The sequence below is a fragment of the Brachyistius frenatus genome, unplaced genomic scaffold, assembly GCF_029030835.1.
Source record: "Brachyistius frenatus isolate BFR_SWC_R1_liver_20210118 unplaced genomic scaffold, ASM2903083v1 Contig_146, whole genome shotgun sequence".
Lineage (NCBI taxonomy): Eukaryota > Metazoa > Chordata > Actinopteri > Embiotocidae > Brachyistius > Brachyistius frenatus.
This window is the reverse complement of record NW_027210745.1, coordinates 364,115-390,254: the sequence shown is the minus strand read 5'-3', so window position 1 is coordinate 390,254 and position 26,140 is coordinate 364,115. Positions and strand designations below refer to the sequence as shown.

General features: G+C 44.8%; 1 protein-coding gene across 12 annotated transcripts in view; it reads right to left on the bottom strand.

The window, feature by feature from the left end:
- The window catches only part of rapgef1b (Rap guanine nucleotide exchange factor (GEF) 1b), a 43,138-nt gene that overhangs the window by 6,354 nt on the left and 10,644 nt on the right, over positions 1-26,140 (bottom strand). For 2 of the 12 annotated variants that reach the window (XM_069715642.1, XM_069715638.1), the window contains exons 2-16: positions 14,740-14,885; positions 13,953-14,131; positions 12,258-12,414; positions 12,079-12,167; positions 11,826-11,984; positions 11,267-11,317; positions 10,574-10,688; positions 10,256-10,436; positions 8,827-9,348; positions 7,724-7,926; positions 4,897-5,058; positions 2,544-2,690; positions 1,937-2,029; positions 837-922; positions 303-408 (exon numbers count right to left, since the gene is read on the bottom strand). In XM_069715642.1, the coding sequence (XP_069571743.1) occupies positions 303-408; positions 837-922; positions 1,937-2,029; positions 2,544-2,690; positions 4,897-5,058; positions 7,724-7,926; positions 8,827-9,348; positions 10,256-10,436; positions 10,574-10,688; positions 11,267-11,317; positions 11,826-11,984; positions 12,079-12,167; positions 12,258-12,414; positions 13,953-14,131; positions 14,740-14,885 (2,396 nt within the window). The remainder of the gene's footprint in view (positions 1-302; positions 409-836; positions 923-1,936; positions 2,030-2,543; positions 2,691-4,896; positions 5,059-7,723; positions 7,927-8,826; positions 9,349-10,255; positions 10,437-10,573; positions 10,689-11,266; positions 11,318-11,825; positions 11,985-12,078; positions 12,168-12,257; positions 12,415-13,952; positions 14,132-14,739; positions 14,886-26,140) is intronic. The other 10 variants (XM_069715640.1, XM_069715644.1, XM_069715645.1 and 7 more) reach the window with 10 other exon arrangements.

Below are 26,140 nucleotides of genomic sequence, written 5' to 3'. Positions count from 1 at the left end.
AGAGGGAGGAGGAGGAGGAGGAGGAGGAGGAGGAGGAGGAGGAGGAAGAGGACGAGAAGGAGGAGGAGGAGGGAGGCGGTTTGGCAGTTTCAGCTTTGCAGTTTCAGGGATTTAACTCCAGAGGGCAGCAATGGCCATCAGTGATACAACTCGGGATCTGATTTCACATCCGAGTGACTCCCCGTGACCTTTAGCCTGAGGTGGACTATCAGGATAAAATGTGCTTTGTATGCTGGTGCTGCTGCACAGTTCTGTCACAGCACATTTCTAAAAACAGGACACGGCAGCGGTTGTTGTCTTACTTCTTGTTTTAGTGTTATCCTGCTCATAATCTCCTTGTGGTCTATGAGGGAGAGCTCGTCCACGTCTTCCTCGTCGCTGCCAGCCGATTCTGTGGACTTCTGCCTCCTGCGGACACACAACCAGACGACGCCAACACAGAAACACATCTTTCAGAGGCAGCGGTGACAACAGACATGTTCCAAATCCATACTGCATGCTAGAATTGCAACGATTGTTGGTTATTTATTACATCGATAACCGAGTCATCATTTCAGTTATTTTACAAGCAAAAAAGGATAAACATTTATTGATGACGGCTTCTAAGATTTGATGTTTTTCTTTTTATGGAAGTGTGTGAAACGGCTTCAAGAGCACCTCAGAAAAAAAAAAGATGACTGACAGCTCATTTATGCATCATTATAAGTGTGGCTATTTCTCTTAGACTAACTACAAATACAGTTCACTTTAAATCTAAGTCTATAATACACATTTTAACCCATTTATTTGAGACGCTGTGTGTATCACTTATAGGATGTATACACCGTGACTCTTACCTTTCCTTATCCAAAGCCTCTTTGCTATTGGTGGATGGTATCTGAGGGGCGGGGTCTTGAAGTCCATCATCAGCTGCAATCGTTTCCTAATCAATGAATGAAAAAAACAAAATGAAAAAAACCCACCAATGAGCCTCTGCCCTGTGGCTTACGTGGAACATCGTTGGTGAATGGTTCCATGCGGTGACAGGAAGCCGGCTGTCGATGAGATCGTATGAACCAGCGGGATCTCATGCAACACGTTCGGTGGAGGGGAAGATGGATGCTTTATGCAGATGATTATCACTATGTTGACTAAAGGATGTTATCCCTATTAGTGTTGACGCAGATTAATGGGCTGATGGGTAAAATGCAGCTTTTCCTTCAGCATGAGCAAGGAAAACCCGACAGATGAGACCCGAAACAGAACGACACCACAGGTCATAGAAGTCACTGAAACCGCACCAAAAGCACAACTACGAATACAACCACACATCGTCCTCCGCTCCCTCTCTCACATTTACACAAACCTCATCCCAACATGCCTAATATACACCCCAAATGCACAAGCTGGCCCAAGGGAACACAAACACAACCCCACACACACAGAAGCTGTCACACATGCACAGGTGCACACAAATTGTTATGGGGAATGTTATTGGAAAATTTAAAACCAGTGAACCATCAAGAATCCCTTTTTTTTTTTTTTTTTTTTTTTTTTGGAGCAGCGACACGTCAGGTGTGGGATCGGAACGAGGTTAAATGCTTGTTACAAATGAAGCGCAGCCAGAAGAGACAGAAATCACCAGCCAGGCAGTTGAAACAACATACAGACGCACATCTTTTCCACAGACACCAAACAGAGCACGCAAGGCCCTTCTGCAGGCAAACCTGTGAACCTTAAGTAACGCTCAGTCAGGTTTGGCCGCGGTCACATTCCATGTCAGCGCCATCCGTCCAGGGGATGAATCAATACGAGCTGCTCGGTGCAACAGATGCGAGCGTGACATCTGCCTGCTCACGTCAAATCCCCACAATCGGGTTCGAAACCGATTCATACCCTGAAGTGATGGGACGTGCAAATGGAATTGACCTTTCACCCGTGGCGGTCAGCTACTTACTCTGAGGGAGAGAGGCAGCTCCCCATTGGCCTGGCTGGATGAGTACAAGTTGACATACTCCCCCTCCCCGCCCTCGTCATTCGCGCTCTCGCTCTATGGGAAAAGAGGAGGGACACAAACCGAGGCGTGAGGCGGCGGAGGAGGAGAGGGGCGCGCAGGGTGTGGCAGACGTGGACTGTGAATGTGTGGCTAAGGAGGAGAGGTAGCAGCTAGCCGATGGTCTGGTATTCTACAGAGAGCGGTGGGTTTGTTCAGCTCTGCATCCTCATGACCACCAGGTGGCACTGGAGTGCATCATATATATATATATATATATATATATATATATATAATAGTATTTACTGGCAAGAAGAACATGCAGTGCAACATGCTCCACTGGGATTCTTTTGAGACCAATAATCAGACAGCAGACAGTTTGTGATAATGACAACAAGACGCCACCGAGTGAATGAGTCACTATATTATCATTTGAGCAACAATACTGAACACCAAACAGCTGTAATCTAACGCCAATTGGCCGAGGGAACATTTTATTATCCATCTTAAGGGAGCTGGCTCATAGCAGTGCCCTGCTTGTGCTTCCGGCGTCTATCCTTTGTCGGCTCACCGCTGAGGTGTGGAGAGAGTCAGTGAGAGAAGACTCGGAAGGAAGACAGACAGCCACAGAGCCCATTGAGCCAGCCAGGGAACCGTTGGGCCCGCCCCCGCTGCCATCCAGAATGGTGGCATTGGTCAAGGCAACCTGGTCCAAGCTCTGTGATTGGTGGAAAGAACGAAAGCAGGAAAGATAAAAAAAAATAAAAAATAAAAGAAATAAAGGCCAGGACTAAGAGATCAGAGAGGAGAAGACAGAGCAGATAGAAAAAGAAACTGAACAATAGGAGGCAGCGTGTGTGTGTGTGTGTGTGTGTGTGTGTGTGTGTGTGTGTGTGTGTGTGTGTGTGTGTGTGTGTGTGTGTGTGTGTGTGTGTGTGTGTGTGTGTGTGTGGGAGAGGGGGGGTGTTCACCTCATTCTCCAACACCTCCATTAAAACCTGGACTACGGGAGTGATGTGCCAGGACATGAAATACGCACGACACACACACACACACACACACACACACACACACACACACACACACACACACACACACACACACACACACACACACACACACACACACACACACACACACACACACACACACACACACACACACACACACACACACACTGCCAAAGTGAAACATAAACATCTCCAGTGAGATAACGTATAATAAGACATATTTAATGAGGACATAGATCAGTTAGCATTAACTCGGGGTATGTGTATGTGTTTCGACAAGAGATGTCGTAACAATGTGTGTGTGTGTGTGTGTGTGTGTGTGTGTGTGTGTGTGTGTGTGTGTGTGTGTGTGTGTGTGTGTGTGTGTGTGTGTGTGTGTGTGTGTGTATATGTGTGTGTATACGCGTGGCCAGCTGAAGAGATGCCTGGCAGCAGGGAGGTAGCGGTGACCTGTTTTAACACGTTGCACATACCAGCCCTGTTTCGGCATACCAGCACAGCAGTGCACACAAAGATCATTGATGAACACCCCACACACACACACACACACACACACACACACACACACACACACACACACACACACACACACACACACACACACACACACACACACACACACACACACACACACACACACACACACACACACACACACTGGAGTTTATGCACAGACGGACACGATGAGAAATTAAAGCCTTTTTTTTTTTTTTTTGCAGCACAAGTCTTGACAACTCTGATGAAAATCTGGAAATCCTGTGGACTACTGAATATTTTTCTCTTTCCTCTCAACAGCTTTCCTTTCGTGGCATGACCCCCCCACCCACCCACCCACCCACCCACACACACACACACAACAACAACAAAAAACATCATGCCCCGAGGAGTTGAGGAATGCAAACATTCCACGAAACAGACAACCGGGAGGTGTGGAAGGAGCTAACAGCACGGGCGGTGATGGGAGGGAGGGGGGGGGGCAGACTGGACGGATACGAGACAGCAGAAGAGTGACCGACGATGGAGGATGATGAAGACGAGGAGGAGGAGGAGGAGGAGCTAGCGAAAGGACGAGCGGTCGAAACGGAGGGAATGTGTTTTCCATCAGGTCCATATGGTGATGCATTCCTGTGCAGATATCCCGAGGGAGATCCGCATCATGTCTTAGCGTGACTCACACACGATGGGGTCATCGTGGGTCAAAATACTGACCAGAACACTAACACAGCGGCATGTGGGCTGTGGGGCCGGGGTCAGGCCTGAACTAACTGGAATATAGCACAAGCTAATGCATTAACAAGAACCTTTTGATGGTTGAAACGTTTCAGTCTGAGCAGCAGAAAGTTACATTTAAAATTTATAGTCCACAACCAAAGGCCTGAGTGTCTCTTGGGATATTAGAATGACATAAAACTCAATGACTGTGTCTCTAAAAAGAGGGAAAGGGTCTGATATTACCTGTCACGTGGAGGAATGCTTCAGTGCAGCACACAAACACACTTTGGCTAACCAGAGGCAGCACAAACCACAACAAATAACTGCACACAATCATGACCATGCAAAGCAAACATTAATCACACAGTAACTAATGCCTCAGATAAAAAAAACCACAAAAAAAAAAAAACCACAACAAAGTCACACAGTCAGAACAAATGCACACAAGGATGGGCGGATGAACAAAAGTCAAGGACCACACGGCAACCCAAAACCAGCAGCCTCCTGAGGTGTGGCGCTGTCAGAAAGCTCAAAGGGTGCAGGGGCAGAGGAACAGACTGCATCACATATGGAGCACAACACAGGTCAGGTCACCCCTGGACCAGTCCAGGACCACACAGCACCCACACAGCACCCACGCCAACAGTGGAGAATGGGAGGGATGGGAGGGGTTCGGCGGAGAGGGAGGTTGGGCCGACTCACCGTGGGCGTGGTCAAGGACGCCTGGCCAATCAGGTAGGAGTTAGAGACGGACATGCTGAGGCCCAGCCCCGAGCCCGCCTCCTCCATGGCCGCTACAGACGGCTGGAGGTGGCAGGAGAGAGAAGAGGAGGAGGAGGAAGAAGGGGAAGAAGAGTGGGAGGCCTGAGAAGGAAACAAAGACAAATAAAGAAAGAAAAAAAAAGATAGAACGAAAAAGTTGTTGTTGTTTTTTTAAACAGAGAGGGAGTGAGAGTATTGAGGGGTTAAAGAAAGAGGCAAAGAGAGAAAACGGAGTGTTAAGGGAGAGAAAGAAGAAAAGAGGGGACAGTTGATTACACTAGTAAGCAAAGACTGAATTAGAGCAGAATTAATCAAAGTTCAGCAGCAGAGGAGTGAAGTTAAAGTGGAGAAAGCTGAGGAGGATTCGTGTAGTTCAGTTGAGAAGTATCAACTCACTGGCTGCAGATTTAAATACAACAGAGAAGGGAGTGAGCAGAAGAGTGCGACTGAATATGAATCAAAAGTTCAAGTCAGAGTTCTTCCTAGAAAACCATAATTACTGGAGGGTCATGTGACGTTTACAGGTTACCCACATTTATATCTACAGTGACAGTCCAATAAACCTTTTAATGTCCTTAGCTTTAAGGGCTTTACAGAAACCAGGCCAACTACAACACGGTCTAAACAGAGCCGATATGATCCGCTCTGGATTTTTTTTTTCCACCCATTTCCTTATCCACCAAGCAGCTGAAATGACTTTTTTTTTTTTTTTTTTGCAAAGCCGTGTAAAGTCGCCAAAGCGTGTAAGCCTGGAACATGGGTTTATGGGGGGGAGGCAAACAGGCTTATTCCACTGGGCCACGAGCTCATCAAGTCCAAAACATGAGGCCAGATTAGGCCTCGCAGCAGGAGCAGAGATGACTTCGGTTCGACTGCACGCTCAGACAAAAGAATGATAAAAATAAAAAGCTGGGCAACACGGCTCAAAATAAACAGTTGTGGTGGCAGAAAGAGGACAATGGACGAGGAGAGTTAAGGTGGCCGGGATAGACTGCCACTCAGCCACAAAGTCTATTTTCTTCCCTGGGCTATGAAACTGTGCTTCTATCTAAACCCTGGAGAAGAATCTGTTTACTGTCCACAAATATTTATATATAATATAATATAGCATATAAATATATTATATTTATTGAAATGAGCATGTAAAGAATTTTCTCCCAGGAAACATGCAGGTTTTCTGTCTGCACGAGTTATATTGAACACGGCACATTTGAAATCTGGCATCCCTGTAAATTGAAGTTGTTTCAACAATGTTGTACGCTATAGTGTACATTTTTTTATTTTATTAAAAAAAATTTCAAGGACATGTTAAACATGCGTCTGCCATCAGAAATTGCAGATAATTTAGAGGTCAGAAACATTTTCACAGCAACTTTAAAAGTCAGTTTAATGTTGTCAGTGTCTACATTATAATGATAAAAATGGGAAAACAGAGAAAATGACTCGGGGTTTATCGGCTTGCCTGGTTAGGTTTAATCTGATTCTGTGGTTGGTGTTGGTGTGTGTGTGTGTGTGTGTGTGTGTGTGTGTGTGTGTGTGTGTGTGTGTGTGTGTGTGTGTGTGTGTGTGTGTGTGTTCAGTTTATCAAATAATCATGTTAACTTGTGAGTCAAATTTGTTGCGATTGCTTATAACTTTGAAAAAGGTGAACATGTCTTGTTTTATTTCATCATCATTAAACATTTCATAAAGGTTATATTAAAGCCCGCTAGCAAATTCACAACTACATAAATATTTAGGTAATATTTAACACATAAAAAGTGAGATTATCTGCTGCGTCAGGACTGTTGTGGGTTCAGTTTAAGCGGATGGGATTTACAGTCACCAGACAACCCATCAACCCATAACTGCCATTAGATTATAATTCAAATGCAGCTAAACTGTAATTGGGGCACAGAAGTGTGTGTGTACTTCTGTCTCACATGAAAGCCAGTGAGAGCATAGAGAAAATATCTGATGGGAAGTAACCAGAAATGTTCTAATGTAAAACAGTAAGAAGCTGCTTTTGAAAACAAGTTCTCTAAACGTTTCATCTGAAAATCACAGCGCGCCCTCCCCGGCTCTGACCTATCCGATCGCGTCTCTTCCACTCCCTTCCCCACTGACTCACTGTCGCGTGGTTGTCTCAATTAACCCAGACGCCACCCTCAGATTAAGATAAGTAGACTGCATCTGATAACGGCGGGTTTTATCTCCCACTAACGACCAAACACCTCCGCGTGGGCACGGCTGTCTGCTGCGACTACAAAGACCAAAAAAAACAACAAAAAAAACAAAGAGGAGAGATAGAGAGAGCAGGGAGGGGGAGCTGAAGAGGTGAGGCAGATAACAAGATAGGAGGAGGCTAGAGAGAGAAGTGATGAGGATTACCGCTGGAATGTACTTCAGACCCAGAATGCACTAGGCCTTCTTTTCCCACTGTTTTCTTCCCAGCCAGCACGAAGCACGAAGACACCGGGATCAGCACCGAGCTCTACCGCAGACGCTTGTTTTGTATTGTTCACATGTGTTCGCACCACTCTTTGTCACTACACACGTAATCTCATAAATTAATAGTTTCATCAATGAAGCCTTCACGGCCTCAAAGTTCTGGTCTTAACTGAAGGAATTTAAATTACAGCTTTCAGTCCAAATGAGTGAACCCAGCTATTTATCTACTTCACCCACCGCTAGTTTATGAGACGTGGCGCCATATCAAACTAACCGGCTTGCGGTCCTTTAGGGGCTGACTGTCAACACACACGCACACATAGGAGGGATTCCTCACCAGTTGTCTTTGTTTTGGCGGTAGTGCTGGAGGCAGCAGCGGCTCGTGGACCGAGTCGGTGCTGCTGAAGGAGTCGTTGAAGCCGTAGACCTCCTGGAAGCGTTTGTTGCGCTGCTCGTAGATGCTTTCACTCTGCGGCATCTGGTAGAAAACGGAGGGCTGCGGCTCCGAGTAGTCTTCCACAAACTGCATGTACTGAAGGACTGGAGGAGGGAGATGAAACCAAGTCAAGAAGGGACTTATTTTCACAAGTACATTTTGCCCTAAAAATACTTCAGTAATTCAGTTTTCCTTTTCCAGGGAATTATTTTTTTTACTTTGAACAGTAGAACTGGAGCAGCAAAGGCTCAGATCTCCTGACCTTTTATTCCGGGTACGGGTTAAGCCCCAGAAATCCCGGTTCCAATATTTCCCAAAATGAAACTCACTGCAATATTTCAATAGACCTGCGTCTGTGTGGTTTTAACACCCATGTGATTCAAAAGTCACAAAAAGCAGGCATTCTGTTCAAAAGTGCTGATTGGACAACCCTAAAGACATCACCATCACATCATCAGTTATTTTCCAAGAGGTGACAAAGCTATTTCTACTGGGTGAGTAGTAACATGACCAGTAAAAATAACTTGATGGGTAAAATTGATGGGTAAAGTCCGTTTAAAATGTACCTTTTTGCCTATAGTTTGAAATTATACACGCGTGCAGTCGTATACTGTGAAAACTGTTTGAAGAAACAGGAAGGGCTAACGGTATAGAATGACATAACACAGTAGCTGGACAGGAAGTGATGTAGCAGGTGGGTGAGGAAATGACCAAATGTTGCCCTACATGCCCCTGGAGCCAAACCCATTGTAGCACATCCTGGTATTCACTTCCTGCCTCTATTCACACAGGAATATTTCCTTGACATAAGCTATGCTGCAATGAGCTGATGATGAAGTGCGGCCAGCGTCCCGCTGTCCTTTTCCTAAAATCAACTTATCCGCTCATTTATTCCTCCCTTCACTGTCCCTCCTACTGCCTCTGTGCCCTCCACTCAGTCATCTCATTCAAAGGTCTTTCTTCTCTCTTCTCTTCATTGCTCCCTTTTGTTCCCCTTCACTTACTGTGTCTGCTCTTCTTCTCTGGCAGCGGCGGTGGGCTGGCGGGGACGTCCGCGTTCTCACCGGCGATGTACTGGGTGACGAACACGCCCCCGTTTGTCTGGGGCATGGGCGAGATGGGCGTGAAAAGGGGGAATGGCGGCGTAGGGTGAAGCTCCTCCTCCGACAGGTTGTCGTACTGGGAGGGGTAGCGCTCGTACAGCACCCTGGACCCTCCGTCGGGGAAGGGCGACGTCTGGGTGCTGCGTCGCTTCTTCATAGGCAGGGCCGGGGGCGCGCTGATGCGGGAGGACTGTAAGGGGTTAGTCTGATTGGGTTGAGGGGTCCAGTATTCTGGAGGCTGGGAAGGAGGGGCGCTGAAGCGGGGCTGTGTGGGATGCTGTCCGGGAACAGGGGAGGAGGACTCGCTGTGGGACTCGGGCAGCGGGCTCAGGCAGCCTCCGACCGGTATTGGAGGCAGGTTATCCCCAACTGACAAGTCCTGGTGGAGGAAGTCGTAATCTGGGTCGTAGTTCTCTGTGTTGTCTGAAAAGGGCAGAAAAAAAAAAAGGTAACATTTGTTTAAATTTCATGACCATACACTCATACTCAAAACTTTACTGCAGTATATATTTTAACTTCAGCACCGACATGATATAGGAAAAATATATTAATTATAATTTGATCTCTTCTCTACTTTCCATCAACAAGTAGTATAGAAAAATATTTTGGTTGCTTTCCAATTAAACCAGCACAGAATGGGACTGTGTGTGGGTTAAACCATTATCCGTCACCAGGAGTAGATTACGTCAGGTGGAGCAACGATAATTCCTTCACAGTTTTATGTTAACTTTTAGCAATTTTTTTGTCCCGTCGATGTGCTCTTTAAAAGCTGGTGTCTGAGAGAACAGAAATATCACACTGTGAAGTCTCTGTGATCACAAATGGACTGTGAAGATTTTTGTAGTTCAGCGAGCCCAGCGGAGTGTCGACTCTTCTTCAGAGAAATAATTAGCTGATGTCAAAACTAGGAAAGTCTCCCAGTTATGATTCTGTGAATATCATATCAATATTTTATACTTCTCAATTTGAGAGATACAGAATACACGGAAAACTTTAGTATTTGAAACGGGTAGCGTGGCAAAAAGAAGGCATAAACTGAGTAGGCAATCAATGTTGCAGACACATTTAATATCAACATTTCTCAAGGTATGCTGCTCATCTCACTGTTTGAAGCTACAAGTTGTAAACATTAACTACACTCCCAGTAAAAACCTCCATTTTTTTTTTTTTTTTTTTTTGCTTCTCAGCCTTCATTGAATTGAAGTTGTTTAGTGCAAATAATGTTTTGCAATACTTAAATAAATTCAGACGGATCGGGACTGATTAGTGCATACGGCACTGAATTCAGATGTTTACAACCCGGTCCCTGAACTCGTCTTCGTCTTCTTACCGAGCGTCTCACAGCTGGTGTTACGGGAACACTGACCACTGTCCTGCTCCATGGAGGAAAGCTGCTCATCCGACTTGCTGAGTTTCCCCATGCTGCTGCACGGAGAGAGCCGAGGAGAGTCGCCCCCGTAGGACTGGCTCCCCCCGGAGAAACGCCTCTGAAGGAACTCCTGCTCGTAGTCCTGCAGTCGCAAACACAGACAGATCCTCAGTTCATCTCCTTTTTGTTTTCTTAACGTGTATGTTATTATGCTGCACATTATGTTGATATGGTCTCAAACGAAAGTTGCAGGACACCATAATGAAGAGAATCCTTCACCTGTCTGTGGTCGCTGCACGGCAGGCTGGAGCCGCGGCTCATCGGGGCGACGACCGCCACCGGTGTCGGCGAGGGAGCCGACTGGCGCTTCTTCGGGGGGAGAGCTGGTGGAGGACTATTGACGGATAAACGGAAGCAGCACAATTCAAAAACAGTAATGTTGGATGCTACAGTCCCAGAGGTCAACAAGGACAATCAGGCAAGCACGCAGAACACACATGTATGTACACAAAAATCCATGTACAGATACATGAACACGCACATTATCATCCCTCCTGTGGAGTAGTGGGATGAAAGTGGGGGTGTTTCATGTTAGCCTCTCTCAGCTATGACGTGAAGGCGTCCTGCTTGTCAAACCTAAATTCTCTCGGTGAGTTAATATCGGGTCAAAAAATAGGGGGGGACGACGAGCGAACAGAAGCGACCATGAACATGGAGGCCAGCGGGAAAAAAAACACTTCATAGGTCAGTCATACACTCTCATGCACTGGGCCGTCTTCTGATTGGATGATGAGGATCTTCGGGGGAAATACCCAAGGAATGACACAAACTTTAGGACGATGCAACCATGCAAATAAAAAAAAACAAAAAAAAAAACACTTTCATCCAATCCAGAAGCTTTATGGGGGGAGAGGTGGAGGGGAAGGGTGGGATGTTATTATGCAGACGGCTGATCCTATGGGGCTGACATACTTCTCCTTCTGAGAGGGTCTCCTTTGGCCAGCGTCAGCACTCAACTGTGCTCTGTTTCCAGAATCCAAAGCGAAACCAAAGATGGGAAAAAAAAATAAAAAATTGAGAGAGACAGCAGAGAGAGGAAGGAAGGAAGGAAGGAAAAGGCAGAGCAACAAACAAACCTCAAAGAGTGAAAGCTGTGCGCGGGCTGAGAAATATCTATCTATCTATCAGAAAACCGACAATTTCTATATCGGTGAAAATGTAAAAAAAAAAAATTGGTGGAAATGTCCCCTTCTATATCCATATCTTAAAAAGCTCCTTCTTTAATCTGCATTTTTCAGAAAATGTTTTAAAGATAAATGAACTCAAAGTGAAACAGCTGCAGTGTCACAAAATCATTTCTGTCACCATCAAGGAGGAGGTCGTAAAACTACTTCTGAGTCACTTCTTTGCTGAAGCAGAGGCTTCAGCCTGAATTGCTGGCTGATGAACATAATAAATATTTCATTATTAACTTTGAAAAGATTCTGCAGTCTCTCTGTATAAAACTGCAGTTGCAGTGTTTCGTTCTCACCTGAGCTCTGCCATTTTGGCTTCAGGAAGTGGAGGTTTGGGAGGAGCTACGTCCTCATCGGGTACTTCAGGGGCAGATTCTGCAGGAGTCGCTGCCGGAGCCGTCTTATTGGAGACCTCCTGCTCCCGATCTATCGAGGGCACCTCCGACGGCACGCTGCTACGCACACACCAAACAAAAAAAGCCGTTTGAGCGACTGGCGAAATTTGAGCGTCCGAATGTTTGTATTCCTGCGGGAACGCTCTGAACTCACCTGTCTACCGTGGTCGCAGGCGGTGCTGGTTTGTTCGGGGTGGTGGGTGACGGCTGCTCCTGTTTCTCTATGGTCAGCTTCACCAATTCCTGTTCGGACAACACAGCCAGTTTCTATAAATAGACCACAGGAAGACACTGCCAACACCGCAACATTTCCTCTATCAGCAAAGGGCCTACCTTTACTCCATCCAGCACTGCTTTGATGACGGTGGTGACAGATGCCACGTTTTCTTTGTCCTCCAAGTCGATGCCATCCAGCATCACCTGGTCTGCCCAGCGGATCAGGTTGGCCAGACTCTGATACACGCGGCTATGGCAGGAAGACAGGGCCGAACTGTTGAAAAGGTGTGAGATGGAGGTTGGGGTGAGGGGAAGAGCAGAGGCAAAAGCCATGGAATAAAAAGGAAAGAGGAATTCAGGAAGGAAAGAAAGAAATGTTTTGTATGGTATAGATTTTTTTTTTTTTTTTTTAAAAAGGACATGATATCCAGGAGGTGTGGAAACCAGAAGTGCAGACAGGAGGATGATTCAAGACAACAAAACAGAGGGGTGTGAAGGAAAAAAAAAAAAAAAAAAAATTGGACAAGCACATGTTAGACAGGAAGTGAGAAAAATCACAAGAACACATGACACATTTCCACCTATCTATCTACCTCCGATTAAATGACACATTTGAAAGTCATTTGTTAGGGAACTGCAGGAACGCCTGGCTACAAACTGTAATAAGCTGGCTAGTGCTGACAGGAGAATAGATAACCACACAGGGAAGCGGGGTGTTGTTTCTCGCTGTAGCGAACGGAGCGTTCAGACCTAACACTAAGGTGTGGCAGAGGCCTGTACCAACATGCCGCGGCCGATTCACGGGGCTGGAATATCCTTCCACTGTCTCTGCACGGCTTAGCCCCAAAGTAACAACTGAAGCTATTGGGGTTAGCAGAAGGCTCTGAGGGATGGAGAGCTACGGGCTGTGGGTTACACTGGAGCTGGGTAGAAGCAGCGTGATTATAATAAAGCTGGCAGCTTTGTGTACCCGGTCAGTATGACTAGTTTGTAGGTTTTTTTTTAAGAGTCTGATACACTAACCTTTTGGCAAATAAGCACTTTAATTAGCACACAGTGCAAAGTATAGGAGTTACTCCCACTGCCGATCTACATATCTGACCAATGTTGATTTAAATCACAGCAAACAATCCAACAACTTTGTACACCGTGTTTGTTTAGCCAACGGACGGAGCATTTTGTTCTCTAAAAAAAAGTAACACGGGTTTTTTTTTTTTTTTTACACAATAGTTACTTGATCTACTTTTGCATATTTGCCAAAAAACATCTGGGCTGAGGTTGTGAAACAAGTAGCTCGTAGCAATGAGGACAGAGTTGCTGCATGTAGCCGGAGGTTAAAGCAAAACAGTAAACCTCCACTGCGATCTAGTGGGATTTGACTACATGAGACGGCGGGCAAGTCCTCAGACGAGGCTGCTTCTCAGTGCTTCGGCAACAATCCATCAACTGCTTCTAAACACACTATTGCAAGATACAAAATCTGTCACCTCTGACCTCCCTACCTTCATCTGTACTGATGGATGGGGAAAGGCACAAAGACACAAATAGAGAAGTTCCAACATGTCCTGACAGCAAAACAACAGCTAAAGTTCCTTTCAAGGAAAAGGTTCATTAAAACCAGAGAGGAAGTAAAACAGACCGCCTCCTATCATATATCTGAAAGGTAAAATCAATTTCTGTTTTTCAGAGGCAACAATCCTGATAATGTAACACATTGTTTAAAGTGATTTGTAAGGCTTCAACCATCAAGTCCAGGAAACCTCGAGGTGACGCATGGCAGTTTTATAAAAAAAACATCAACACGTGTCTCACCTGTGTTGTATCCGCGCCTCCCCCTGAACCAGAGGCAGGATGGCTTCGAGCACCTTGCTGGCCGAGCCTGGAAGCATCTCCAGCACCTTCTTCTCCACCACCATTTTGTCCACGATTGTCTTGAAGTAGCGCAGAGCACTGACCACCTCCTTCTCATGCTCCTCCAGCCGACTAACCTTCTAGAAAAAGAAAAACAACCACACAAAACAGTACGTTAGCATTGGACTACTTATGACTTAAAAAGAATTGGGACAACATTTAGTATTTGGACAGTCAAACCAGTCTGGGCTCTCTACTATGGACCTACTATTCCACTTTAAAAGCACCATCTATCAAGTGATGTAGCTTGGAGCGATCTTGGTGCTTAAAGAGTTCTTTCAGCTTCCCTTGTCTTTCACAGCAGGGTTGCTGGGGGAATATACTCATTACACCAAAAGCCTTAAGAGGGAGCGCAGGAGCTCATTCAGGAAACGGCCCAGTTCCATTCATATCTTTATAGGTTGAGACACCTGCTGTAGCTCAGCCAGCCACCGCAGCGACTGGGAGGCTGTGGGAACCAGCGGGGAAACTCGTGCACACACACACAGACACAATGGAAATATGGCAGCACGAAACATCAGACAGGAAAACAATGGTCTCACAAATAGGCAAACAAATACACGGAATAGGTGGGAAAGAGGTGGATTTCCCACAATACACACACACGCACACACACACACACACACACACACACACACACACACACACACACACACACACACACACACACACACACACACACACACACCTTGTTAGCGGGTTTCTCGGTACTCTTCGCTGCCGGCTCGGGCTGCAGCTGCTTGCCCTTCTTGGATGGAGTCCTCTTGATCTTGGGAGAATGGAACTTGTCCTTTAGTATCATGGTGAAAGTGGACAAGTGGGACCGTTGCGATTCTGTGGACAGAAGGGACACGGAGGAAGCCGAGTCGTCAGTCGAGGAGGACAGATTCTCAGAGGGGAATAGAAATGAGATGTAAACAGATGGCACAAACTCGCAATACCGGAAAACTGGAATCTTAAAAGACCGGAAAACTGTTTGTTTTCACCATAAATCTGCTGGACAGGCTCTTCCAGCAGCCCTTTATTGGAACAGATGTGTGTGTGTGTGTGTGTGTGTGTGTGTGTGTGTGTGTGTGTGTGTGTGTGTGTGTGTGTGTGTGTGTGTGTGTGTGTGTGTGTGTGTGTGTGTGTGTGTGTGCGTGAGTGCGCGTGAGAGACAAGGACCGAGCAGATGAGTGCGGTTATAACAAAATACTCTAGTTAGTGCCGAGATAAAAATTGCTTTATGGTACATTATGGAGAGCGGCTTCATAATAGCTCAGTAATTTAGCAGAATTCAACTTGTTCACTGTGCAGAGAGCTGGTTGTGTCTCTGGAGAGAAGAGTTCCCCACTCTGTTAATCCCGGGATAATTGACTGCTCGCTCACGGTGTCCCCTCACCTCTTTGTCCCCCCCCCAACATCTGCACAAACTGAATCAGGAGATAAATACCAATAACAGCAGTCGGAGCCGGCAGGAAGCGTGGGGTTTTATCAGCGACAAAATTACACCTCTATCTGCTGTAATCTCCCCTCAGATCTGGCATTCCACTGCCATCAGCGTTAAAGAAAAACACTGGATGCTGAATAGCGATCAACAGCGGGGAAAACGCCACAAAAAGCAGGCGCCCAGCCGGGCGGCGCTTTCATCTGCACCATCGATCAACGTACCGCACACATATCCACCCTACTGTTCTCTCCCTCCACCCCTAATCCTCATCATCCCTTACCCTGAGCAAAAGCCAAAGATCGCTGAGGCAGCCAAGGACGGCCGTGTGTCTCATTAAAAATGTTGATGAGAGCGCTTCCGGAGGTGTTTCCTCCCGATGCGAGAGCATGAGACGAGGCATGCATGACTCCTCAGGCTCTTGTTTTACACTTCATCTTATCTCAATGTTGTGCAACATATGAACCAACACTGACTGTTCTGTACGCATGAGTGTAAATTATCCATGTTGCATAGCAGATTTGGAAAACTACAGTTCCTGGAATCGAATCTCATGACCGTTCATCACCTTTAATCTGCGTTCGACCTACTTCTTCAAATCCAAATCGGTCAAATCAATCATCAATGCACGACAGGCAATGTTATGCTCCGACAGATATCTTCCCTCTGTCGTCATAAAAATAGTCAAATAATGTCAACACAGAAGGAAAACTGCACTGAGTAGCAGCCTTCGTGGTGTTTTTGTGGCTTTTCTTTTCACAGTGTCAGAGGAGTGAAGAAATAAAACAGCATCTAGTCAGCCGGGCCGGATTGAAGAGCTCGAGTTTATCAGAGAGACAGACGAGTGACTCGGCACAGTGGAGACCCTGAGGAAAAGGACAACCGTCTCATCTCAACAGCTGTCTCGATCAATACTCTGTATTCAGGTGCACTGAAGAAGCACAGCATCCCCTGTGGCTACGCTGCAGTGTGAAAAAGCATCACCCGGGCTAACAGTGTGAAAGGATTTATTTATTTTTATTTTTGTACCCTGAGGCTATACACACCTGTGTTTGACAGTTTTGCCTCGAGCCAGGATGCTATGCTGGCAAGATTTAACTTTCATGTGTCGAGCGGTCCATATGCTTCTCAATGCATGACAGCCTCCGCATGAATTTGGCCTCAGATGATCTCAGATGTCTGTTTGACCTTGTTGCCCTCTTATTCTTGGCACCAGCGCGAGGACTGTGGCTGACATCACAGCACGCCGGCCCCCTCGCACTCAATCCCCGAGCTTGAACAAGGCCCAGAAGGACTAAGTGTGTGTGCGAGTTTACAGCTGCAACTCGGCGCGCCAGCGCCCCGGAGTTGGGAAGCGGTGACATGAGCGCGATGAAGTCACCGCCACGATCGATACAGCTGGTTCCCTCAGACACCAGCGGAGTCCCTGCGGCTCAGCTGTTTATCATGCATGCACAGAGCTGATTCCCTGCATCCTCTTCTGCTCCCTTATTCCCTTCACTAACATCTCTCTTCCTCATCAGTTCCGAGAACAGTAGCCCCCGCCCTCCCCCCCTACACCCCTCTTTCTAGAGAATTGGAAGTTTGGCTCAGCATGAAAATGACATCATCAACAGAAATAAATGAACAGCGTGAAAGAAAGAAAGAAAAAAAAGTCAACGAGAAACAGAGAGGGAGAGAGAATACAGTGAAGTGCTCTGTTATAGTCATGTAGGCCTCTCACTGTCCGCCCTCCTCTCCTCCTCCAGCCATCCCTCCTGCTCTCCCTTGCTTCCTGCCTGCTGCTGGCCAGAGTTATGAGGTGGTGATGTCATTGGTTGTAATGTCTCTCACACTTGAATCTGACTAGTCATGGACTGAGCGAGCGAGCGAAAGAAACCTCACACTGAAAATATTTTTCTTTTCGGCTGTCTCGGCCACAACACGCAGTTATACTGGTGTACGTCCTAAAACCTGCCCTTCAATATATCTGTGACGACATTTATCGTTTTTATACACCGTTTTAACTCATACTTTATGGCTCATATTTTGGATTTGTACTATCTAAAACTTCTTTTGGAGGAAAACAGAGAGGATGGAAAACAAGGATTGACAAATCATGACATTTTTGTCTTGTTTCCTAATACTAACTTCTGTGCCGTAAAATACAGCAGTAGAGTCTGGCAGACAAAAAAACAAACCAAGGGTGTTTCCACTTCCATGAAGGGTTCGGTTTTTCTTCCAAGTCCCATGGAGAACTGAATCCAAACAACCCCCCAGAGTCTCCCGCTACACTGCAAACTCACCATCCCTTGTAAAGCAGTGTGATGATGTTTCAGTTCTGATATTTCAATTCCTGTCAATAAAACAATGGCAAAGCATGATATGATAAATGGTTCATGTTTGTTAATCTTTCTAAATTTGGTGTTGATAGCAAAATTCCAAGTCTGCAGATACGTGGAAGAAAATGAAAACAAAATGCAGGAAATCACTGAAATCAGATTGTTGAGAGTAGACAGTGAAGGATTCAGCAAGTAAACATCTTCAGGAGGCATTTAAAAAACGCTCGGACACTTTGCTGCTCTGACAGGCCTCAGGGACGTTTAAAACAAACACTCCAGTCGGAATGACTTTCCAACAAAGCCTGGGAGAGTTCTCACACAACTCTGAGGTACAGCAGAATCCCCAGGAGCTTTCCAGCTGCTGAATCGTCTGAAGACTTCGCTACACAATAAGAAAACAAAAACACACGCAAACTCTCAAGAGGGTGAAAATGTATGGGTGCTTCTGGCAAAGACACAAGTGTTAAGAGGATGCAATGCACTTTAAATTGATTTTGTGTATATTTCAGCTCTCATTTTGACAAGTCAACTGTGAGCCCGAGCACCATTGCATTTAATCAGGTTGCCCTGTTGCGATGCTTCTGTCCAGGTACATCTGGTATTCTCCCTGGAAATACAACCGGGGGGGAAGGAGGGTTCCCAAACCACAGCACAGACTCACCGTACAGCAGTCTACCCACCGGCTCACAATCCAGCATGTCAGCATGTTTAACATCGCTGAAAAAACAACAACTCTTAACTCGCGTAAACACGAACAGGGATTTTCCTTAACAGCTCACTTAAGTGGGGCGTCAAAGTTTTTCGTGCTACTGCCAAAATCCTACCTTAAAAATGCAAAATGCAACATAAATCACAAGACAATTATGATTATGTTCAAACTAAAGTAAAGCTATTACACTCTTGAGATGCTGTCAGACAAAATGACAAAACAAAGTCTTTGAAACGCTGCCTCCTAATAAACTCCATCTTATTAAACAGGATGTGTGCTTTTTCTATTTATAGGACTGTTTCTGTGAGCAGTACACAGTTGATTTCTCTGATGTAAATATAGCTAGTATAGTTAAATGGATGAAAGGCAGCATATATCCAGTTAATGTGAAAACACGCGAGTTATGAAACAAAGGTTTGATCCTTCCATTCGATGCGAGTTGCTTTAAATGATTTGCGCTGGAATGCACTTAAACGACTGAACGAACAAACAGGGTCTCAGTTGTTGGCAGTAAATACAGCTGATGGCTGGTGACATATGTGTTTGTCCAGGTCTGACTGAAGAGCTGACAGGCTGGCAGATTGATGTGGCTCTTGTTCAGTGCAGGTGTGATCTATACGGGACAGCTGGTCGGCCCCTCGCCGGGCCTCCACCCTCCGAACAAGATGGAAACAGGGTGGATGGATACGGAGGAGGAGGCTGTGCTTAAGGTTACACTCACAGCTGTCAACCTGCGGCTGAACTCCTGCCGTCAGGCCTTCTCAGTGAAAGCGTGTGCTGGCGTTGCGTTTACAGACTTGTTTAGCCTGCAACAAGAGTCACACGGGTCATTGTGCCAGCTGCTGAAGAGGGAAGAACTAGAGATGGGTAAAATTATGTCCATCTCTCGAAGCAGGACACCACAGTAAATATAGGAACAATGTGTTGATGGACGACTGCTCAGGAAACAAAATCTGCAAGTGTGCGCACACAAGATTCTGCATATTGGATTTATCATAATTGCATTGTAAACCATCATTTTCAATGTGCATTATGATATCTCAGTGAAGCATTCTCTGCTCTAAATTGCAATAAAAGTAAAGGTAAATGGGAGCATATGGTTTTGGTCTTGGAGGCTGTACTTATGCGCTTTGTCCTCACGAATATGTTTTCATTTTAAAACACTATTCTAGATCAAAACCAATCTCACGCGATGGTTTCAGCACCGTTGCAGAACTGATCGGTGCCACGTCGACGCTCCATGTGAGGCTAACGCCACTGGGTGATGATATTGTTGTAACTCACTCCAGCTTGCCTCCTGCGCTTGTAGCCAGCAGCAGCGTTATAACTGCAGAACAGCTGCCAGCATGGACAACAAGCTCATCAACACCTGGAATTTGTAATCCATGCTAAATAAACACGTGGCAGTCAAAATTGATGTAGTTGGTTTTCTTCTGGAAAGTGGGTCACAAGATAGGGCCTTGACGAATCAGGGACGGACACGACGTGAGCGATAAGAAAGGAATGAGGGTTTCTGTGTTATTGTTTTATGTAAACATTACAAAAACTGGGTTTAAAAATAGAATAGTATTTGACTTAGATGCTGAGGTCGGCATGCTAATATGCTCACTAAGATCATGCTAACAGGCTTTTAAAAGTACAATGTTGATTCACCTACGCATTTCAGTGTCAGCATGTTCACATTTGGGCACAAACAATTGGACAATTCAAATAGTTTACCTACTTATAGTGCTCAAAGACAGGTAAAACAAATATCACCAGAGTTATTTCAATGCATCCTGAGAGGGCCATGAATGTTTATGCAACATTTTGCCCCATTTAGTAGATACCGAGATATTTCACTGAATAATGAAATCTTTGACCCGCTGGTGAGGGTCAGGGCTCAAAGTTAAGAGGATTGGTCCTCATGGATATCTATTCTGTACCAAATTTCATGGCACTGCATCCCATTGTCAGTGAACTAACATTGACATTTCTGGAGCCATGCTGCGGACTAAAACAATAAACTGACCCTCTTCCCACAGATACAGTAGATGTGGCTGCAGACCTAATACAAGTCTCTCCCTCTCTCTCACACTAATAGAAAAACATAAATATATTCATGAACAGAAACAAGAAAAGACATGCGGTGAAAACGATTGTATTAACATAAGTATGCCTGATACAGACTTACTTTCATTCTACTTCTCTTTTAAGCTATAGTTACTCTACTTTAAAAAAAAAAAAAAAAAAAAAAAGTACCTTTATTTTTGGCACACTTAAATGAGAGAAACCCTGCCGGGGGGATACATGTAAGCACCTCGTGCATTGTTTGAATGCGACTCCACATGCAGTGCGGCCTCACTTGCCAGTAAAGATGACAGCATTGCGAGTGAGTTACTGTCTGCTACACTGTGGATCAAAACAACAAGGAGGAGATGCGACAAGTATCACATCTCTACCGGCAAGACCTGCTGTGGAGCAAGAGCAGCGAACGTCAGCCTGAGGCGCACAAGATGATCAGCAGACAAGAAAAAACATGGAGAGGAAAGAGAAAAATTCAACAGAAAAATTTTGAAGCGCTTAGGGAATTATTTATTCTCTCCATTGTAGTGGGTTTCTTCCTGTGGGTTGTGTTCAATAGGAATCCTCTTTAAGTCCTCGGTTATCAACATAGGATACACCGGGCTGTGTGTGAGTGTGTGTGTGTGTTGCAGGCTGAGCTGCTGTCCAAGGGTGGCAGGCGAGGGAGGGGGGTAGGTCCGGTATGGTAACTTGGCCCTGGCTAACAGCTGATTTGAGAAGTAATGGGGGAAGAAGTCCAACGGTGGGTTTTATAGGGTTTTTTTCCCAGCTGTTTGAACTTGCCGTTCAACAACGAGCCACATGGAGACCGAGGACATGCAGTCCACTTACTGAGCGAGTGAATGAGATAAGGTAGACGCTAAGTGCTCAATCCACTTACGATCTATTGTATTTCATTTAACAAATGAGCAAATGAGACACGGGAGATGGTCTCCACATGGACAATACAATTATCAAAGCAAACTGACACATCTAAATACTGGATTTCTCCAGTCACTCAAATCCCACTGACGTCTGAAGTCCAAAATAAACACAATGGGTAAATAATATTACTTTGGCATGTCAACAATCACAAAAAGGATTATCACCAACTATAACCAATTTCTAACTGAAAGACAGACAAGACACTTTCAAAGTTAATTTATATTTAAATGAAAACTTCAAGTGACACACGTGCAGCTCATTTAAATAATTACTTCTCAAAATTGGAGATACAAAAGCCCCGATGGGTTTGTCAAGCACACGTTTTATATATTCATGCTTTTATCGCATCATTTGTTTCAAAGCATTTTATGATCTTTTCACTTCTTGTTTGAGCTGATCCGAGTCTTTGGTTTTGCTTCTGCAAAATGCCCCGCAGCCAACATTTCATACTATTAACAAGTTACACACACATGCCCTTCAGTACGTCAATGGCTGGTACACCAGCCCCACCAGCCACGGGTCACTGCCCAGGAGCAAATATCAATGTGGTGATGGAGGTGCTCCGTGTGCTGGGTTGCATGGAAACAGACGGCCCGGTCAACCATGGGTAACAAAGCGTGGCCACACAATACAGGCGATCTATCACACGGATCCATGTGACGAAACAGAAAACCAGATCCATAACTGCGTAGGGAGATTGTGTTTGGCAATCTGCGTTCAGCCTGTGACACATGACAGTAGGGCAGTAAAAAAAAAAAAAAACACAAAAAAAAACACCCTGCTTGTGTAGCATCTGCTTCTCAGCTCTAACCAAAGAAGACACAGCAGACTGATGATTGAGAATACATCTATAATCGGAAACCACTGCTCTGTGACAGAGACGTCATTAACCTTATGAATCATTAGATCGCTCTTGGAGATAAAAAAAAAAAAAGAAGAAAAAAACATTTTCCAAAGTACCGCCCCAACACTTTCTCGCCATTTTGTCACATTGGAGTTGTGATTTTAGAAAAAGAGGGGAAGAATAATGTTTCAAAATGTAAATGTGATCCGATTTCCACTTTATTAAACAATCGCACAAAAGCACCGTCGTTCAATAATGTGTGAAGAATCTACAACTCTGTTTCCAAAATAGTTGCCGGGCAAAAAAATGGGACATTTCCCTTTCAAAACTCCAACAACTGGTCTCCTCAGTTCCCAAGCGTTTACCGAGCGTTGTTAAAAGAAGAGATGCAACAAAGTGGTAAACATGCCCCTGTCCCAACTTCTTTATAACATGTTGCTGTCATCAAATTTAAAACAAGCACATATTTTCATAAAACAATACAATTTATCAGTTTCAACATTTGAAACTTTGGTGTACAACGGGGGTGTACAAAGTGTACTGAAACTAGAAATATCAGCGGGGGATGAAAATACGTAGCATTAATACATAATAAGCAACAGGCAGCATGTAGAGGCAAATAAAAACTAAATCCAGCCTAATCATCTGGCAACACACCGTACATTCCTGCGTCTGTTTGTTTGTGTGTTGTGTTGACACGACTTAGGAAAATTGACTGACTTTGAAACATTGCACAGCGATCTGACGACGATCTGTATCGTGTACCACATAAGTCGGTAGCTTAAGGTGATGTTTTGCAAGAGTATTTTTACACGCACACAAAGTCACAACGTTACGCCGCTGCAGCTCCACAGCAGGAAAACAGGGTTTGAGGCAGAACAGTGAAGGGAAACACACATTAAGTGTTACAGTCATAACACAGTTTAAAATACACTGCTCCGCCTCGACTCAAGGCTGCTGAGGTTAGAACAGACTATGCATGGTTCCATAATTACACAGCTTACAGATGAGATGTGGCAGATGATGTGCAGATATTCAGGGTAGTGGGTCAGGACGGAGCTCTGAAAAATGCTGCTATGCTACGAGTCATTGAGTTCACGAGCGCAGTGCTTTTTGTTTAAAGGCAGTCACTTATAGTCTGCACGGGCCTCGTACCACACAAGGGTGGTTAGGCAATATCACCAGACGCAGGATGATAAGAAGGAATTCTGCTGAGGCGTTCGGTATTTTTCGCATTTTACGATTCTCATAAAATATATTGCAGCGTATATTAACAGTAGATAGACTGGCGACCTGTCCAGGGTGTACCCTGCCTTCGCCCAATGTGAGCCGGGATAGGCTCCAGCCCCCCGTGACCCTGTTCAGGATAAAGCGGGTATAGATAATGGATGGATGTTAATAGTAGGCCTTTAAAATATATTAAGTATTACAGTAATTCAGATTACAACTCAAATTCCTTCAGTATTACAGCAGTTCCAGGTAATATGAGGCTATATTTACCTGCTTACATAACTTTCATATTACAGATAGGAGATCTTTAATTCCAGAATAATCCATTTCAATACGTAAATAGCTTTTGCATTAGAGCCCGACCAATACTGGATTTCTGGTGCTGATACTGACATTGGGGACTGAAAAAATGTGATCAATACATCTGCATAAATGTGGTTATTAAACACTTATGACAAAGGCATGTAATGGAGGTAGGATATTTTGCAGCTTAACGGTGAACTTTATCGTCCAAAATTAAATTAGTGCATTTCAACAGTAAACTTCACTGACAATGTAATATTTCTAAATAGCTACAGATTAAAAAATAATTTTCATAAAGACTATTTCTCAAGCATTTCTTTTCTGCATTGTGTTCTCTAAAAAATAGTTTATATAAGTGCGTATGAGACAACATGTACAGTGACGCTGACATATCCATTATAGGTCAATATCGACCAATACAATCGACTAGCTGTTAAATCGGTCAGGCTGTAATTCTTACTGTAACACGTGTTTTAAAAAAAAAAATGTATCACACTGAGAAACACGTGGTTAACTAGTGATGCGTGGGGCTACGGAAATAAACAATAATTCCTGATCGGGACTTTCTTCAAGACTTTGACATTTATAAACAGGAAGTCGATATGACATCCTGTAGTCACATTCACAGCTTACAAATAAGTTTATCCTTTCAGTGGGCGACTTTACTTTCACCGTATGAATCAAAAGTGACTTATTCCAGGAACTCACCGCGTTAAGCAATTTTTCACTGGAATAAAACTCATCTTATTAAGAAACAGGCTGCATTTTAAATCCATATGCTGTACGACTGACACGGCGCTCCCGTAGGCCAGTGGCCCTGAAAGTGGTGTCAGAGGAGGGTGGGGACCATTAGGCCTGTGTATTGTATGGTGGCATAAACATTTACAAGTCTCTAGCCTCAATGCGTCCTGTGTTTGACTATGAAGCCAACAAAACTCCATCTTCCAAAGCTCTCTCTGTCCACAGTTAACACCATCTATCCTCCCGTATGCCCCTCTGTGTCTTTGTACCAAGGCTGCTGCGGATAGTGGTTCATTCCTGCTGGTATAGTTATTAACCCACACGCTTCCTCTTTTCTTGTTAAGTGTGTGCTGACGGTGAAGACCACAGCGTTTCTCCACATTTTCACATCACTATGCAGATTTGAGAGGGGGGAAAAAAGTGTTTATTCAAAGTACCTGTGGTGGCTCAGCTACCGTGTTAACCCCCCACCTCCAGGCTAGTTTTATTACACATCAATTCATCCACTCCCCTGCTTTTGATGCCCCCCCCCCCCACTCCCTCTCCTCTTTCACATGAGGATGTCTATGTAATTGCAAACAAGTTAACAGTGATGTGTTTATCATTCAATTATATATGCTACTGGATCACATCACTGTTCTGGCTGTAGGCTGTGACTGACAGCTAAGTTAGTATGAGTATTCAAATAATCCTCACTCTCTGGCAGCAGCAGTAGTAATAGTAATAGTAATAGTAAGAGTAATAGTAGTTGGATGAGTCGAGGTTTAATAGTGGACGCTGTGCGAGCTAATGAGACTAGTTAACGGGAGCAGTCGGAGAAGCAGGTCACTGGGGTTGTATTGAAAGCTATGGAGCGAGCCCCGAGGTCAAGTTCACTCAATTGTCCAAAGTACAACAGACACACAAACACACAATGTACCAGCATTCACATCCACAGACAGAAACAAAGAGTCTCTCTAAGCTGTTCAACCACAAGCTAAAGGTTGCAGCGGGGACGCCTCGGGGCCAGGTTTACAATGGCATCGACGACAAACAGAACATAGTCTCCGGCACGTGAGCTGGAAGCTTTTGATGCCACAATTGTAAAATGAAAAGAGAAACGAGAAAGCCACAGAGTGACACGGTGACAGAAGGGGTTGAGTAAACAACAAAGTGAAGGAGGGAAGGGCCAAAGGTGAGACCGTATCACAATAGTTACATGCAAAAAAATCCAGTCGCCGCCAGAAATACAAATTATATGAACTTGAGAGCCCCTCAGTGTATCTGTGCAGGGAGGAAAGAAAAAACAAAACAGATTTCACCTGATTTCATCAAATAATACTCACATCTCCTACATGTTAAAATAGGCTAAAGTACTGTATACGAGTTATTTTTTTCCAGACAACAATGACGAACATCTGAAAATTCCAGCTTCTCAATAGTGATGATCTGATGCTTTTCTGTGTCTTACGCAACATCAAACTGCGTATCGCTGAGTCACGGACAAACTGTTGACCAACAGCATGCGAGCAGTTTAGGGAACATCGG